We start from the raw sequence: 17,134 nt of genomic DNA, 5'->3' as shown, positions 1-17,134 counted from the left end.
TCTCTTGCAAGGACTTGTTCTTAAATGGGAAACAGACCTTTTGTTTTGACCTTGAGTGGAGAAGTTTTTCAGTATCATGCAATGTAAAGCATTTTTACATTAACACGGTAATACATTTTTACATTATATAGCCTGTTTTACTACAGTAGTGTTTGGCTTAGGATTTTGGGTGCCTGTTAATGGTTTGTGAATGCTAGCAATTGCAAAATATTTGAGGGTTAGAAGGAGGCATGTGCAGCACGATGCATTAGATAAACCCCTTGAAGAAGTCAAATGATTTGCTTGGAGCTGACCTTCAGCTTTCGTTGCTGAACCGTTATCTTTTAGATTCCATTTAGCTCTGCGAATGGAAGTTCATAGATCATAACGTAACTGTTGTAATTTCCTCTGCCTACAAGTAACCAGCAGCTGGATTTATTTTAACTACTGAGAGATTCGTATATGGGGCTAATTCTTCAGCAAAACACACTGTGCAACTAGTTGATTTCTACTTTATCTGTGAACTAGCCTGTAAAAATGAAACAACAGTTTTACTGCTCCAGACAAAATATTGTAAGAGTTGAAAAGGAAATTAGTGATAGTGTACTTACCCCGGGAAAGAGATAAATAATCCTGCAAGTCAGCAAAAACCCTTGTAGCTTTGTCTTTAAAAAATGCTAATTTAGTATTACATTTGTAACTATGTAGGAAATTTGTTGGAAATGTGTAATATTAGCTTGGGAAAACACAACTTGTCAACTAAATCAAAAAACATCTTTTCCTGAATGTTGTTTTATGTGTAGGTTACTTTTTTTGCCTCCTCAGGAAAGCAATCCATGCAGAAAGCTTCCTTTCTTACTCCAAATACATAATTATGGTTAGTGGTAAGATTCGTTCACCAAACTACAGACCAAACTGAGATACAGGCACGTAAAATTCATGCAATTCCAACAGTCTGCCCTGCTAGAAAGGTGCCTGCTTTCTAGCACTGCCCAACCATGTTCCCAAAAATCTGGTGTCTCTGTTTTGACCTGGACTTTCAGCAGCGTTGCCTCTGTGTGCTCAGAAGTGTCTGTTCTGGAAGACGGGCACCTTTTCAAACCCATATAATGTGCCCTTGGTTCAGGAGAAATGGCTGGCGATGCTCTGGTGGCAGAGGTAGCCTTGTAGCTAGAGGGCAGAGCTATGGATCTGTTTTCTACTCTCAGGCCTGTTTGGGGGAGTTTTAGTCTAACGATTACTGCCTTAAAATGCACATCTTGGAAAACATGGCCTGGGATTTCTCAAACGACTCATTTCTTACTGAATACCTTATGCAGTGTCATTCTGTGCTGATGATTATTGCAGTCCTCAGTGTGTAGTGGTTCACCTTACTTCTGTGAAGAGCCTTTGATTCTATCAAAATAACGGCTGAATCTCACAGGCTGAAATAGCACAGCAAAGATAAACTCAAAGCAAAATTAATATTAGCTCAGTTAAAGAAATAGCCTGTTGTGAATGATCTGTGGTAGTTAAGGACTGTCCAGTACTAATGCAACAAACCTCTCTACCAAAAATCAGATGTTTTTTCCTTGTCAAATCCAGCCAACACTGGGTATGTGGGGATTTCTCTGCTCCAGTTCTTTTGGAATCTCCCCTCTTGCATACTAATCCACCTTTTACCACATGATAGAACTTCATCAAAATATCCATAGTACTTAATGTTTGAGCCTCCTTCTTGTCTTCTGTCCTTTTACTCCCTTGCCCTCTACTTTGCAAATGACAGTCTGGGGGCTGATTTTCAGTGGCAAAGAGCACCTGCGTGGAAAGCTGCTGCTTGTCCTCCTGTAGAACAGCTGCACAGAAGAAAAGAAACACTAGAGAGACTGGCTCAGAAGCTGTAAACTTGCAGGAAACATGTGAGCAGTCCAAGCCGAAAGCCAGACAGCTTGTGAGACTTTCTCACCACTGTTTATGGTCCTGCAGGCTTTTAAGGTTTGCTTGGTCAGTGATTTTTCCTGAATAGGAAGCTGACTTTACTACCTTTCTGCCAAAGGCTCAATCAAGACGATGCTATGTGGTCATTGCCTGGGGTCTCTGCCATACCAGTTCTTGACATTTAAGATACAAAGATTAAGCTGTCACTCTTACTGAATTTAATTCTTAACATTAGCATTTCTATTTTGTGTTCTCTGCTGATGGGTGAGTGTGATATTCTTCCCCTACTGGGTCTCTGAAGTTGTTATAAATCAAGCAGAAAAAATATCCAGAGCCTGGAGGAGAGTTGAGATCGTATTCCCCGAGAGTTCAGGGCTATTCCGCTCCCTCAGGTAGAAGGGAATGCTGTGTAGATAACGCTGTGCCCATTTTACAAGTTATATTCTCCATAAGTGATTCTCAGGTGGAGTGCTAATTTCTGTAAGGTTGTCTTGCCCTCACATTTCGGTAGTCATTTCCTCTGCACCAACGCTGTTCCTCAAGGTGTCCGCCAAGAGCCCCCGTGAATTCTTCTACTGGTCTGCTTTTTATTCCACAGCCAAAAACCTCGTTTTGTTGGAGTCAGTGTGAGAGTTATCACTCGTGTGCCTTCCCTTTGCTCAAGAAGACTGTGCAATCCGAGTGATATTCTGCTGGTAAAGTGAGAATGAGGGGGGTAGCTGTCCCACAGATCAAATTGGATCTTTACAAAACACCCTCTCACATACTGCGTGGCAGGTTTGATAAGCCTTGCTGCTTTTTAACACGTTTGATGCATAACATATACAAACCAGGTATGCTCTTGCCATGTTTGGGAACTATTCTGGCTTGTAGGTGATTTTTTTTTTTTAGCCGTATGATATAGATAGTTTCAGTGCATTCATCTTCATTTCAAGGGACTGCAGGCCCTTCAATAGCCTTAAATATAATTCAGCAGGATGGCAAGCTGAGTAGCAGCAGACAAATTCCCTTCTACTTTATCTTGCAGAGTTTTCACGGTTGGATAGTCTAAGTTTACACCTGCAAGCATGGACTTTGTTTAGCATAGAAAAATGCTGTTTATATGCCCTGGCTTGTATTCTGCATCCTTCCGTTCCATGCAAGAAATGTTCAGCTTTGCATTAATTCCCGATTTGTGTAATAGTCGCAGACTATTCTTTGTCAAAATATACAAAGATTAAAGATCCAGTTTGTTGAATGGATTTGTAAACCTTATGATAAGAAGTATGTGCTTTCAGCAGCTGGATATCTTTCTTTAAACAACTGTGTTCTTGATATGAGAGTGTTTTTATTTCCCCCTTCTGCACAAACAGTTTTTGTGACTCTGCCAAGCTATATCATGGAGTGCCATGATCTATATGAAACTGGTAGTGAAAAGAGATGGGGAGGGATGGGAGTGAAAATCTGTCCAGAGCCACCATGAATTCATAACCTCTCCCTTCCTCCCACTCTACTGATTGATGGATTTGGAACTATTTAGGCCTTGACTTCTAGAGAGATCAAGCACACAACTGAATTTGAAGCTAGTGAGCGGGAGCAACAGATGTTCAATAACCAGAACCCATCCTTTAAATAAATGCTTTGTATTGTTTTAGTCATGATAGATCCTTTTTTTTTTTTTTTCTGGGGTACTGAGAGCAGAGTTACAGCTTAAATCCATAACATGCCAATACAGTCATTACAGATTAGGGCTTGCTTGGATGGTTGGAGTGTGACATTACATCCTGTTACTGCATAAACCTCTTTAAAATAATGATATAATTAGAAATGTTCAGTAACATCAGTAGTTTGTTTTTAGTGATTTATCATGGATGATCAAAACTAACAAGAGTTTTATCCAGATCCTACTAGATCCAATGGAAAAAGATTACTTCTGGGTTAAATATACTCTGAGCTGATTGCAGAAGTACCAGAGGAAAGATGTCTGTTAATCAGAGTTTATAAGCTAAGGAAGGAACAACTCTCATATTTATGCTCATGGATTATTTAAACATCTTTATGGTAAATTGTGGACGCGTTGCTTCATTCTGGTTTTAATTGATTTGATAAGCCTGATTCAAATACACTACTTTTAAAAAAAAATCTAGTTAGGAAAAAGTGCTTTGGCAGGTCAGTGAGATGTTTCCTTCTTCAGGGTAGGCACAGACCAAACAGGACTGTACCTTTTCATGCCATGTGTATTTTTAGTTCTAGGTCTGGCTTCTAACACGTGCAGGAACCGCAGTGTAATGCTGAATTGTTGCCTTTACAAATAGATGATGCAGATTGTTCAAACTGATAACATTTGGTGGTTCCTGAATCTGAGCTTTAGGTATGTGCAGTTTTACATTTAATAATGCGGTACTGGGAAAAGCTGGTAACTCCAGTTTGTTGACCGTTTTTAAAGCAACCGCAGATGGAAATCAAAGAAATGTGATTGAAAGCTCCTTGCTCAGAGGTTAGGAAATATCAGATTCAATACCGTCCAAAAGTGTTTGATTTGACCCTCTTGTGCATGTGCCCGGTCTGCTGTTCTGTGGCCACATAGCCATTTTTCTACCAAACCTTGTGTTTGTCCACTGCCCTTGGACACCCTTGTTGAATGATGCTGTCTTTACAAGCTGGTCTATGTCTTGTGTTATCTCATTGGCCACTTCTAAATGCCTTCCTTTGTTAGGTGTTTTAAAAAGTAAAAGTGAAGAGTGCTATGGAAGTTCTAAACCACAGACTCAGCTTTTTCTCACAGTTACCCGTGATCAGCCTCAGGTGAAAAAATATACATCACTGTCACCCTCCTGGCTTTCACCCAGGCAAAAGTCTCTTGTGTTGACTTAGAGTTACATGATCATTTTTAAAACAAAGGTAACTGGGGGGGGGGGGGGGGGGGACCAACCAAACAAAAACCCGCAACAAGCAAAACCCCATAACTGAAAGAAGATCTAAGGCACGTAGTGGAGGATTTTGGCAGCGCTGCCGAGATGGACGTGGAGTGTTACTCAGTTCCGCTGGTAATAGCTGCCTCAGTTATTTTCAAGTAAACGCTGCAGTTGACAGTGGTGTGTGTATATATATATATTTTTTTTTTTTTTTTAAATCAAACTGTTCTGTTGATTTTTCTTAATCACCTTGGTACACAGCTCATAGGTTTTTGCCTTCATTTATGTAGATTGAAATCTTTTCTCCCCATCTGGGGCGCTCGTATCAGCTGTAATCCATTTGTGATTAAAATCCTTCAGGCTTTTTGCAGTGACTGGTGTATATGTATCAAAGAGGAAGCTTGTGACAGTGGTGCTGTGCTCCAGCAGCAGCGGAGGGGTTGTAGATACAAGTCCGTATCACTAAATAAGGTGTAGTGGGAATGAAAGAGAATAATGCTCTCAGTGTTGTCTTGATCTGAGCGTTAGCTTAAGGGCATTTGAGTTTTCTTTCTGTTCAACGTGCACCATGCGCGCTGGGAAAGGATCGCAAGGCAACACGGGGGGAGTTAACTCGGTGATGAGAGATGTAGTATCTAACTGTGTTTTCAAAACACGAAGGTACTTTGTTCTACCCCAGCAGCTATTTCCTGCTCCTGCTCCAGGAAGGCGGTGCACAGCGGGGCTCGCACGCTGCTAACCTCGCCGCCTTTTGTTACAGACGCCACGGAAAGTCTCTGACTTGTACGTCAAACTGCTGAAAGAACTTCACAACCATAGCGTTTTTGGAGGGTATATTTGTCTGAGAACGGGTTATTCAATACCTACATATCTAATTGAAAATCACCACTTATTAATTCAGAACCCTTTTAGCCTTCTGTTCCAAGGCTGGGTGTTTGCTGTTGATGTTGGAGAGGGGAGCACGTTCTGCACAATGAAGTGTCCCATCCTGGTAGCTGTCAGGACTGCAGCTGAAGCCCTGTAGCAGGATGTTCACCTATTTGTTTCAGGAAAAAAAAAAAAAAAAAAAAGAAAGAAACAAACCAGAACAATGCAAAGGGAAAGCACCAGCAAGAGAACAGTATGTTCTTTGTAATGCTTTTTCTTTGGGGACATCTATTGCTGGCAATAAGATTAAATCACTGAAACCTTCCCTGAAGCTACATCTGCCACTGCCTACATTTTCCAACCTCAGTAATAAACTAACATTTGCCATTGTTCGTTTCTTCTGGATTTCATTTCTTACAGATTTAACCAGCGCTATTTACCACAAGGCATTCAGTTCTTGCTTAAAGCTGAGATCTATGCCAAGTCCCTAAAAATATTCATAGCTCCAAAGAATCTGGTTTTAAATAATGTCATAAAAAGTAGACGATATTAATACAATGGTTCACACTGAGTTCACATACTGCTGATGCCAATGTATAAAAGTGATGGAAGCCTAAGAAGCTCTAGACAAGACTACCCCGAAGTGGTAAACAAAATCCATTTTACCTTTTCACTGGCTATCTGTATTTTGATTATGGCAGTAATTTTCTGATCCCAAAATATTAAAAAAAAGTATGTAAAACTGTGTTAGAGTCTTGCTCATCCTGACATGGAGTGCTGTGCCTTTTTACTGCAGAGCAGCGGGCTGTGGGGTGGGTCACGGCTGCCAGTTCGGGAGGGAGGACTCACGCCACCCTCTTGTTCCCACAGGACGCCATAGTGATCCATGAAGTTTATGAAGAAGGGGCAGCAGCCCGAGATGGCAGGCTTTGGGCCGGTGATCAAATTCTGGAGGTAAATGAGTCTCTTCATGTACCTACTCACTTGTATCTTTGGCGTGTGTACTTGCGGTCGATGCAGCGTGGGTTTCTTGTAAGGGAAAGAGAGATCATGGTGTAGGATCCATACCTGAAGCTTCCTTTTGTCACTAAGAACATCCTGACAAATTCATATTTCCTTATGTATTCATATAAACTAAAGGTACAAATTGAGAATATATTAAATTTAATCGAGCAAGGCAGTTCTCGAATTACATAGTTCAGCTGTCATGTCCAATAGCTCAGTATTATTCATCTGTTTAATCTTTCATTCGGAAGCCTGCGCCGCTGCTCCGCTATCTCCGGGCTGCCTGTGGACCCAGTGCTGAGCTGGGCAAAGGCTGGGTGAGTTGGTGAGGGTGGCCGTGGCATCCCCGCCAGCATCCCCGCTGACAAACTCCCAGTGCCCGCCTGCAGCCGTGCTGGGGGAGCCACCAGCCCCTTCAGGCCGCTCTTCACAAACCCGCTGAACACTCACAATTATTTCTGTGAATAAATGTAGTGTTTTTCCCGCAGACAAGCATGGAAATGGAGGAGGGAAAGGGTTAAGAAAGAAGTGTTGGCCTGCAAATGAAACTTGCGTCAGGCAGGGGTTCTGCACAGCTGCTTGCAGTGTCTCGCTGTCAGATCAGGACAAATTCCCAGCATGGCCATTAAGGCTTTGGTGTGTAGGGTTAGAAAAATAGCGAGGGGTACTTGGGGAGCTGTCTTTACAGCTCTTGCATTGAAAATATTTTTTTTAGCGTTAAGGCTGAATGTTGTTTTCGTTTTATAAATAACTGTGTATTAACAGAGCACAATAATTAGGGGATAAAAATGGAGAAGGTTAATTAATTCTTCTCTGGCCAAACAGGAAAGTGCTAATGTTTGTGTGCCATAATATTGTTATTATTTCAGCTTATAAAAGCCTTACTAATGAATCAAAAAGATGACTCTGAATTAGTTTCAGATTAGTATGATAAAGCACATGAAGATGCCTGCATTGAGAAAAGAATACCAATGCAGTGTATAAATAAATCAGTTCAGAATTAGTACAAAATAATATAATTACTATAGATTAGGTTTAATTATCTTAACGTAAAATTAAGTATGATTATAACCTTGCATATTTGGAAATACCGAGAAATATTTTCATTGCCTTAAAACTTATTATGTTGTGTAAGTGGATTACCATTGCACTGTTATTCAGATACAGTTCATGCTACTTCCTAAGGAGACTTCAAAAATATTTAAGCACTGATATTTTTTGGTATTAAGAAATAAAAGATGATTTTGTCAACAGCATATTGGCAAACACCTTCAAGGGTGTCTGTAGATCAGACCTGGCAAAATTAGGAGATTAAGTTTCAAGTTGCAGTAGGTGTTTTAATACTTGAGCATTCAGTCAGAACTTCTTGTTCTATCTGATATTACTAAAATGCTCAAACATTTTCAGGTTATCGTAAGAGAAATGTAATTGAGTGCTCCAGGAGCGGTCTTGTGTGCCATCTATTGGAACAAAGAAAAATAACCATTTAATATGTCCTGCCTGAGATTTGCCGTTGGCATTTGCTAATGTTTCTTATTCCTTCTGTCTTCGGCTCGGCAGCGTTGCAGAGCCGAGGGAGAAGGAATCTGAGCAGTAAGAGATAGAGGAAGCTCAAAGGAGAACATTCCACTTTGTCTAATCGTCAGAAAGAAGCATTGTTTGAGGTTCCAGCGTTTAAAAAGCAGGGAAGAACACCCACAGAACGTAGAAGCCAAAATGTTTTGATTATTGTGATTTACTCCAGGCAGTGGCACAAAGCACCGAACTCTCACTCAGTAGGAGATCCAGGAGCTTGGCCCTCTGGAAACAGGAGCACTAAATTAGAGTGCCAAGGGGTGTCAATTTGACAAATTTGTCCTGTCACACAAGGGTAGGGTGTGATGAAAAGATCATTTATACATGTCATTTGGAAAGAAAACACTGATTATTTCAGGTGAACGGGATCGATCTGCGGAACGCCAGCCACGAAGAAGCTATCACTGCGCTGAGACAGACGCCCCAGAAGGTGCAGTTGGTTGTTTATAGAGATGAAGCACATTACAAAGATGAAGAAAACTTAGAGATTTTCTATGTAGATATACAAAAGAAAACGGGCCGAGGCCTAGGGCTCAGCATAGCTGGAAAACGGTAAGAGCGTCTCTCTGATCGGACCGCGCTTCACATGAGAGCTGTTCTGCTTTTTGCCATATGAACAATTGTAGCTATTAAATGGAATATAAAAGAAAGGAAAAACTGTGTAAGGAGCAGAATTTGGTATCTACATATCCTCAAGGATGCCATGGGGCTGTAGTCGTGGCTCCTCTGTCAGAGGGAGGACAGACCAAAGGCTTCTTCTGCCCGGGAGAGTTCCCAGCGAGCGGCACAGCGCAGGCAGCCAAGGGGGCACGTGCAGAATCAGGAGCTCACGGGTCTGGGTGGCTTCAGCGTAGCTTGGAGGCCCTAATCATGGCTTTTCTGATTCCAAACTGGGGGAGAAACCCTCCTGTTTCCAAATACCAGGATATGCCTTTGAAAATGGATTTGTGAGTTAAATCTAGCTCCTACTCGGGTTCCAAGGGACCAATGTCAGTGGAAGAGAAGAGGCTGAGTTAGACCTGAACCCTGAACAGTATCCAGATGACTGTACAACACCACAGACCGTGTTCTGTGAGCACAGAGCAAAATCTGAGATACGGTGGTAGGTAACAGCTGCTTAATAAAATGTGGTTTTTTATTGATGTATTCCTAAACCATCGCTATCAGATCATTCAAACCAGAGCACTGATAGATTTAATCTTTGTTTGCTAGAAGAGATTTACAGCATGACACTGGCAAGCACTTGCTCAGTGTTGGTGCGTAAGAGTCGTATGGTTGCTCTTCTCTATTGCCAAAAAAAATTTATTTTCTCAATTACAAATTGTCGTGTCATTATCCTGACTGCGTATGGTCAGTAAACTTTCCGCAGCAGATTTTTACAAGAGTGGTGATGTTTAACCCAGGTGTTGTGAGCAGATTGCAGGTTGGGTAATTAATTTAGCTTATGTAAATTACCCTACAGATGGTAATCGCAGTCTCCAGCCCTCCCACGTTTGCTTCAGTGCAAAACTTTCTGTACTACTGCTAAGTGCTTCGCTTGTGGAGATTTCCACCTTCGAGGTAGCCCAACTTCTAAACTCGATTAAATGATACCCAGGTATAATTCAGGTTCTGAAGTGTTGTGTCCTTCAGGGTGAAGGATACCAAATGCCAAATCTTGGCATTGCAGCTGGCACCAGCTCGCACCAGAGTGAGCCCCAGGAGCTGGGGCCAGCACAGAGGGGTCTGCAGCCTCTGGGAGGGGGCTCCCCTGCGAGGAGGCTGGAGCTGATAAATAAATAAATACATTCCCCTCATCTGCCGGGCCTGCTGCTCTCATAAGCCTCGCTGCCTGCTGCAGGCAGACAGCCACAGAGCTGGATTTTCTGCTGCATAACTCATGTGCAAACTATAAAAGTCTTTTCTGCAGACTTCTCCTTGTTCTTCTGTTGGGGGCCTCCAGGCTTCTAGAAAAGAAACTGAGCTGAACCTTTAAGGGGAATATAGGAAAAAAAAAATAATATGAGGCTGCATAATTCATATCAGGCACATCAGGAGATAGTTTAACTCCATCCTAGACCGATCTTTGGCTTTACTCGTACAAGTGGTATTTTTCATGAATCTTTATGGATCATGCAGTCAGAACTAATGGTTCAAGGGGAAAGACAGCATTAAATATAGCCAAACATGCCTTGGTTTTAAAACTTGCAGATTTTTTATGCTCAGACAGTTGAATGAGGTGTAAAACTAGTTCTTCCTCCTGCTTACAGGTTTCTTTTAATGTCTTTTAAATGCAAGTAATCTAAATTGGTCTCCCAAAGAATATTGGATTGTGTAATTAGCCATATGCTTCTTGCATTGTTAGAAATGGAAGTGGAGTGTTTATCTCTGACATTGTTAAAGGAGGAGCTGCAGACCTAGATGGAAGATTAATTCAAGGAGATCAGATTTTGTCTGTAAATGGAGAGGATATGAGAAATGCCTCACAAGAGACAGTTGCCACTATACTTAAGGTGAGTACATAATACATTTTAAGATATTGAATTGCAGTTACTGACACTATGCAAGGTAATTATCCTGAAGTGCTATTTACACATACACAGGACAGCTTGAACTGATTACCAAGACAGGAATTTCATCTGAAATAACTTTAGGATATTCATTTAAAATCACTTCTTCATGTATATTTAGAAGTGAGATGATATGAAGTGGGAAAACAAAGGCACATGTAGTATTTAGGCATTTATTTGAAAATGCAACTGTGTATTTCATACGTTAGAAAAATATTTGGAAACTTGAGAGGCATACAAATCAGAAATGAAATAAAATGCCTTTGGCTTTGCTGTACTTAACCTGCAGCTATAAAATGGCAGCTTAAATCTGTTTCTGCACAGCTTTCCATCTTGCAGGAGTGATTTTATACTCTAAACTTATACAGTCTGGGAGAATTTGGGTTTTTTCCATTATAAAAAGCATGTGGCTGTTCGAGCTGGAGGAGAGGGCAGGGGATGGCCTGGCTGCGTGTGCCTGACATTAGCTCCTCTGTACAGCTCCTGGGCCCAACAGCCTGTACCAAGGATGAAGGGACGGGTGGGAGCGATGCTGCAGACCCCTTTCTGTTCAAAACTACAGCTGGAGACAAGGGCTTTTTCCCTGCCATCACCACTAGTGCTTCTGCATATGATTTCTTTCATTCTTGAAGGGAAAGGCTAATTATTTCCTTGCTTTTTCCATTCAAGGTTGGTACCTGGCCAAAACTTTACCTATTTAAGAATTGGAAATTGGTGATATGAGGGTATATTATTAAGTTGAATACATATGTGTTAAATTCACCCTTTAATGCAGCATTTTTCCTCTGTTTATTATGAGTATAGTTTGTGGCAAACATCTGTTAAAAAGTTGGGGACCTTTTGTTTAGTTTTTATTGAGTAACTGGCCATCTACAGTTTGCCAGTAGGAAGATTCATACTGACTTCAGCAACCAGGATAGACCTTCAGGATAAACCTAAATCCAGGGACAGGCACTTTTTGTACCATCTAAATACAAATGTTAACGTTTTGAGCATTCCTTGTGGTTTTCTTCATAAAGTTGTGGTGCTGAATATAAACAAAATTCTCTCCAGGAGAGCATGAAATATTATACGTCTACTTAAAATACTGTACGTTGTGGTTTTTTTCCAAGTGTGCCCAAGGCCTAGTGCATCTTGAGCTTGGGAGATTGAGAGCTGGATCGTGGCTATCATCACGGAAAACATCCCAGAACAGTCAGGTTAGTGACAAATTCATGTGTGTAAAATGGAGCTGTGGAGAGCAGGGCACCGGACAGTGCACAGGGTTGCACATGAGGCTCAGCCCTTCCATAGACACTTGCTGCTGAGGATGTGGAACAAAATACTTTATCTCAATAATTTTCTGTACTGAACTGCAAAGTAAGTATCACACTGAAACTCTGATTAAGTAGAAGAGCTAGTTCATGTATTTTTTGGTTTAAGGAGGTGTCTTCCTGAGACACACCACAAATAGGTAATATGTTTCCCAAATGATGATGCCTAGAAATTTTTTTAAGACCTACAAAAAATGCTGAATGTAATTTCTGCAGCTGTTTTGTCAATCAAAATGAGTTAATGAAACTGAACTGTATCTTTGCCTATCTTATGGCAGAACCACATGAGAGCTGCTTTGCTCTCAAAGAAAACACAGAGCAATTTCCTGCTTCACTTGCTTTTTACCTGAAGCGAGGACAACAATTCATTTTTCAATCAGTGCAGGGCTTTTCCCCTCTCCCTGCACCCCCAATCAGCTCAGACACTGATACAGTTCGTATTAAAGTCCGAGTATTGCAAGGGAGAAAAACAAGGCAAGATGACTTGGAAAACTTCTTTTAATGGATTTTCCTTCCAAAGAGACTGCTTTGCCATTATATTTTAAGTTGCCAATGTCCCCGACAGAGACAAGCTGTGCTATTGCTGTGGAGTATTTTGCCCCCTCTCTGCCCAGGGGCAGCTGTCAGGGACCTGGGGGACATTGTTTGGGGGACGTTGCCCTCTCACACTGATGTGCAAGCAGGCAGGAGAGGCTGCACACTGGTGGGATCCAGCCCAGCCACCACAAGTGCTAGAAGAAGGGCTTGGTTTTGGAAATGGAAAGGAGGAGTCGTAGGAGGCTTAGGGGGGGAATGTAAGTTAAAACAGGAATGCTTTTAAGGAGGTCAGTAAGAGGGGAGGCTTGTCCTTGATATCGTGCATGAACAACCCCAAAACAGTGCCAAAATCATAGTCATGTGGCGTGATTTCTTAACTTTCTAAAGGCCAGCAGTGATCCAGCCTGCTGTCTGTGTGGTGAGGTGTGAGGAAGGGGCTAAAGAGCCTGCAGCCATGTGGGAACAGCTGGACTAAGCCCAGCTTTAAAAATAATGACTAAATGTGATTGGAGAAACATCTGCACTGCATGCAGCAGGCAAGGAGAAATGAAATAACAGAGGGAAACGATACTGATTGCCGTGAGTAGAGACAGCAGTCTTAGGCATTACTTTTTTTTGGTCATTGTATCAACAGCTAGCTTAAGCAAGAGCAGCGTGATCAAAAAGTGATGGTTAAAAATTATCCACCTAGAGTTATAGTGTAAAACTCATAGCTGAAAGGGAAACAAAATGCCATAGTATCTAACGTGATTCTAGGTAGAAAATCAGATCAAACAATGTCATCCCCCTTTCTTCATAGCATAAGAGGTTTTTGCAGAAACCTGGTCATTTCTGTATTTCTTTCAATACAAGAAAACTTAATTGCTGTTCTTAATGCAGAGTCATTTGAGAGTCTTCACTTCACTGCTCCTAAGTGACCTGGTGATTTTGAAAACTGAATAAATGTTTCTTAGCAAAACCATTCCAAGAGTTATAAAAATATTGGCAGATAATACAGCAAATCAGCTTGAGTGATTTGCACAACTGCGAGCGATGTTTTCGAAGCTGCCGGCCAAGAGCATCCAGAACTTTTGTCCTCATTTGGCTTTTTTCTTGGTCCGTTGCATACCTTTAAGGGTAGAAATCTAAGCCTTGTGGTGCAGGACAGTGATTTCTTTCACGCGCATTGCAAATTATGTTAACTGAGCCATGAATTGGCAACTAGAGGTGGAAATTGTGCTCTGCCTGTTGTTTGTCACTGACAGCTGCACCCTGGTCAGTTCAGATAAACGCTGCCAGAGCTTTTGATTCACCCCCTAATGCATTTAGAGGGAGAAAGATCTGCTGTGGATGGAGAAGTATAGACCATATTTTCGTTTTCTGTAAGGCAGCTTAGTTGAAAAGTCTGGCCCTTGGTGAAACCTGTTGTTCAGATGCACTTCCTAAATTGATAGTGATGTTTCCTCAAGAGGCAGAGTCTGAAGATAAAGCCACATATAGAGATAGGGAAAAGGAGGGCTGGAAATGGATGGCCAAGAACTGGTACCATGCACAAGCAGCTATCTTGCGAGCCTCTCCCTTTTGTCAGCTGTAGTAGACCGGTGTCTCATCCTGCACCTGGGATGTTACTCTGGAAATAAGAGTAGGTTCTGGGCCAAAGGAGCAGGGGCAATGACAGGCACTTATAATGGGACAATATATTCAGCTGAAAGAGCAAAGCCTGTAGATTACTGCTGTGTAACAAGATGGGTGTCAGTGTTGTCCCCAACTTGTGTGAGAGGAGGAGCTGTTACGTGTCCCGCTGGGTGCCTCATGCACGCCCATCGCAGGGTGAGGTGCCTGCAGGGTGAGTCATGGGGAGGGTGCCCACAAGCTTCAGCAGCAACCATCATCTCCCCTTCTCCTCGGGTTCAGAGACACACTGCAAATAAGCAAAGGAGGGAGTTAATCCTACCTCCCTGTGGCCTCTAGGGCAGACCTGAACAGCGTCAGGTAAGGGAGTGCAGTGCTGTTGTGTCACGCTGTGAGCAGCTCTGTGGGTGCGCCCACAACTCGGGGGCAGATTTGGGTAGGTTCCCCCTTTGGAAATGAAGTTGGAGAGGTTTGCACTTGCGTGGCCGATGTGGTATTTCCACTCTGGTTGGCACAGAGCACAGCTGTGCCCGTATGCTGTGGGAGCTGGTTTAACATTAACATTTGGGTTTGACTCACAGGTTTTAATCTATTTTTAACTTCAGGCGAGCCAACAGAGTGTCCACAGCCACTTCCACCCTGCGCTTGCTCCGGTCCTCTCTACCTTACAGAATTTTGTCAGCACGAAAAGATCTTCCGCAGATGTGTCTCAGAGAAACTCAGGTATATCTGGGTGGCTGTCAGAATAGTTGCGTGTTATTTGCTTCATATCTGTGCTGCTTTAAAGGCAAAACTGCATACTTGGATCTGGTTTTCCTGCTCAGCCTCCCAGAAGTCGTACCACTGATGTTATAAAGACCCAAACACTTTCCAGCAGATGACATAAAAATAATGTCCACTAGCAGAGTAATGGCTCCTCTATTTTAAAGTGCAGAATTCCTGTGCCCTGCTATTCCCCGACGCCCTTGTCAGAGGCTTAGCACAGGCAAGGTTCTTCCATTAGAAACAGTTTTCTCAGGGAATAAAGCTGCCACCACTTCATTTATATCTTTGTTGCTCTTGAGTGTATAAAGGGGTGTTTTGTAATGAAAAAGTCACAATGCCCAGTTTGCAATTTGCAGATTTAGCAAGTGCTAAATCTCCAACCTGCCGTAGCTCGGGGAGAGCCTGCATGTTTGTGTGCTCTGACCTGTGTCAGGTTGGTGACCTCTGCTCGTGTCTGACCGTGGGCAGAAGCAGAAGACATTTCTTCTGCCAGCTTGAATGCACTGGAGGAGGTGTGTGGCTTTCTGGGCAGCTTTCCTTGTGGCATTTTGAAGGGCCCTGCAGCACTGAGAGTACATGTCTGCACACCCTGATTCCGTGTCCCCAGGGCTGGACTTCCCGCTGCCGCAGACCTGGCAGCACCTTGGCAATCCTGCCCTGGGTACTCACAGCAGATATCTGCACAAGCACATGTGCGTGGCACTGAGAAATACTGATATGTGTTATTAAGAATCGTTAGCTTTTGAAAGAGACTAATTCGGCCTGCCTTTTAAAAGGTTCTTAAATAGTTTAATTAAAGCTGATAGAATTAGGGGTGGGTACAGCAGAGCCCAGGACCTGACTACACCATCAGCTTGTTAGGCTGTTTAGTCCCAGTTCAAATGATTCCTTTGATGGGTCCCTTCTTTTTCCTTTTCTGTTGTTGTTGTTAATATTTTGAGTACTTTTAAATGTCCTACATCTAGATTTATGCCAGCCAGACGTCCTGCTTGTCTATTATTTACTAATACAGCACAAACTAGAAGAGGAAATCAAAGGAACCTCAACAGTCTCAGACCAGCCTTGTGCCCTACTCTTTGTGGTTGGGACACTGTGATTTATGAATAATAAGCCAATCTTTAATTGCGTGAAATGCACAATAGGGCTTTTCTTCAGGCCGGCAGAGTGCTGCTATTCAATAGATTGTGGTGAGCAGTGGCTGCACTACAATGGGCGTCACGGTGGCATCCGTCAGCCGGAGCGATTACATCCGTATTCATCTCTGGGTGAAACAGAAATCCCGTCCTCCTCACGTGAGCAGCACTGCCTGGTTTGGCACAGGAAGGCTCCGCTTCTGCTCAGTGATAACTCTGACTAGGCAGCAAGGGACCATTGTCACCTGACAGTGTTATCTCTTAATTATATTATCTCTTAATTACAGAAGCTAATTGTTTGTTTCTTTATTAGTAGGAGCAGATATGGGCCCAAGGACTGTGGAGATAACAAGGGTCAGTGAGTTATTTTCTATCAATTCAAAAAGCTGACACCTTTAACTGAAGTTGTTAATTTTTGCAGCATTTCTCAGAAGTAAAACAGCATTATTTATGTTTGCAGTAGGTTGTCGTCTGCCTCTGTAATGGGACCTGCATGTGTGAGCGTGCGTGTGTCTGTCAAACCTAGACATTTTCTCCCTGTTCCATATATGAAATGAATCAGTTACAGCTGTACGCTGAACACTGACCTCTACAAGTTGCTCCAGTTGCAAATGTTGTTTTGTTTTGTTTTGTTTTAGGGACCAAATGATGCACTTGGTATCAGCATAGCAGGAGGGAAGGGAAGTCCATTAGGAGATATTCCCATCTTCATCGCTATGATTCAAGCCAGTGGTGTAGCTGCACGTACCCAAAGACTCAGAGTGAGTGCAAGGGGTCCTCAATATTTCCTATTTCATCTGCCATGTGTCCCACAGAGAAGGAGCCTCAAGCACTTCTGTATATGCCATATACATTGGTAACCTCTCATAGACTAGACTACTCTGCCTCTTTTTATATAAAAACAAAGCAAACAAACAAAAAAACCCAAAAAAACCAAACTCGATCTTCTCTTCCCTTTTATTATATCACATCTTGGGATAATGGCAATT

At 42.4% G+C, this 17,134-nt stretch overlaps 1 protein-coding gene across 1 annotated transcript in view; it reads left to right on the top strand.

The window, feature by feature from the left end:
* PATJ (PATJ crumbs cell polarity complex component) overlaps positions 1 to 17,134 on the top strand; it is a 155,816-nt gene that overhangs the window by 127,820 nt on the left and 10,862 nt on the right. The window contains exons 35-41 of the mRNA XM_074906085.1: positions 6,528 to 6,611; positions 8,596 to 8,789; positions 10,582 to 10,729; positions 11,899 to 11,985; positions 14,853 to 14,970; positions 16,462 to 16,499; positions 16,784 to 16,906. Coding sequence (XP_074762186.1) covers positions 6,528 to 6,611; positions 8,596 to 8,789; positions 10,582 to 10,729; positions 11,899 to 11,985; positions 14,853 to 14,970; positions 16,462 to 16,499; positions 16,784 to 16,906 — 792 coding nt within the window. The remainder of the gene's footprint in view (positions 1 to 6,527; positions 6,612 to 8,595; positions 8,790 to 10,581; positions 10,730 to 11,898; positions 11,986 to 14,852; positions 14,971 to 16,461; positions 16,500 to 16,783; positions 16,907 to 17,134) is intronic.

The sequence above is a fragment of the Athene noctua genome, chromosome 5, assembly GCF_965140245.1.
Source record: "Athene noctua chromosome 5, bAthNoc1.hap1.1, whole genome shotgun sequence".
Lineage (NCBI taxonomy): Eukaryota > Metazoa > Chordata > Aves > Strigiformes > Strigidae > Athene > Athene noctua.
The sequence above is the reverse complement of the archived record's forward strand: the minus strand, read 5'-3'. Positions and strand labels throughout refer to the sequence as shown.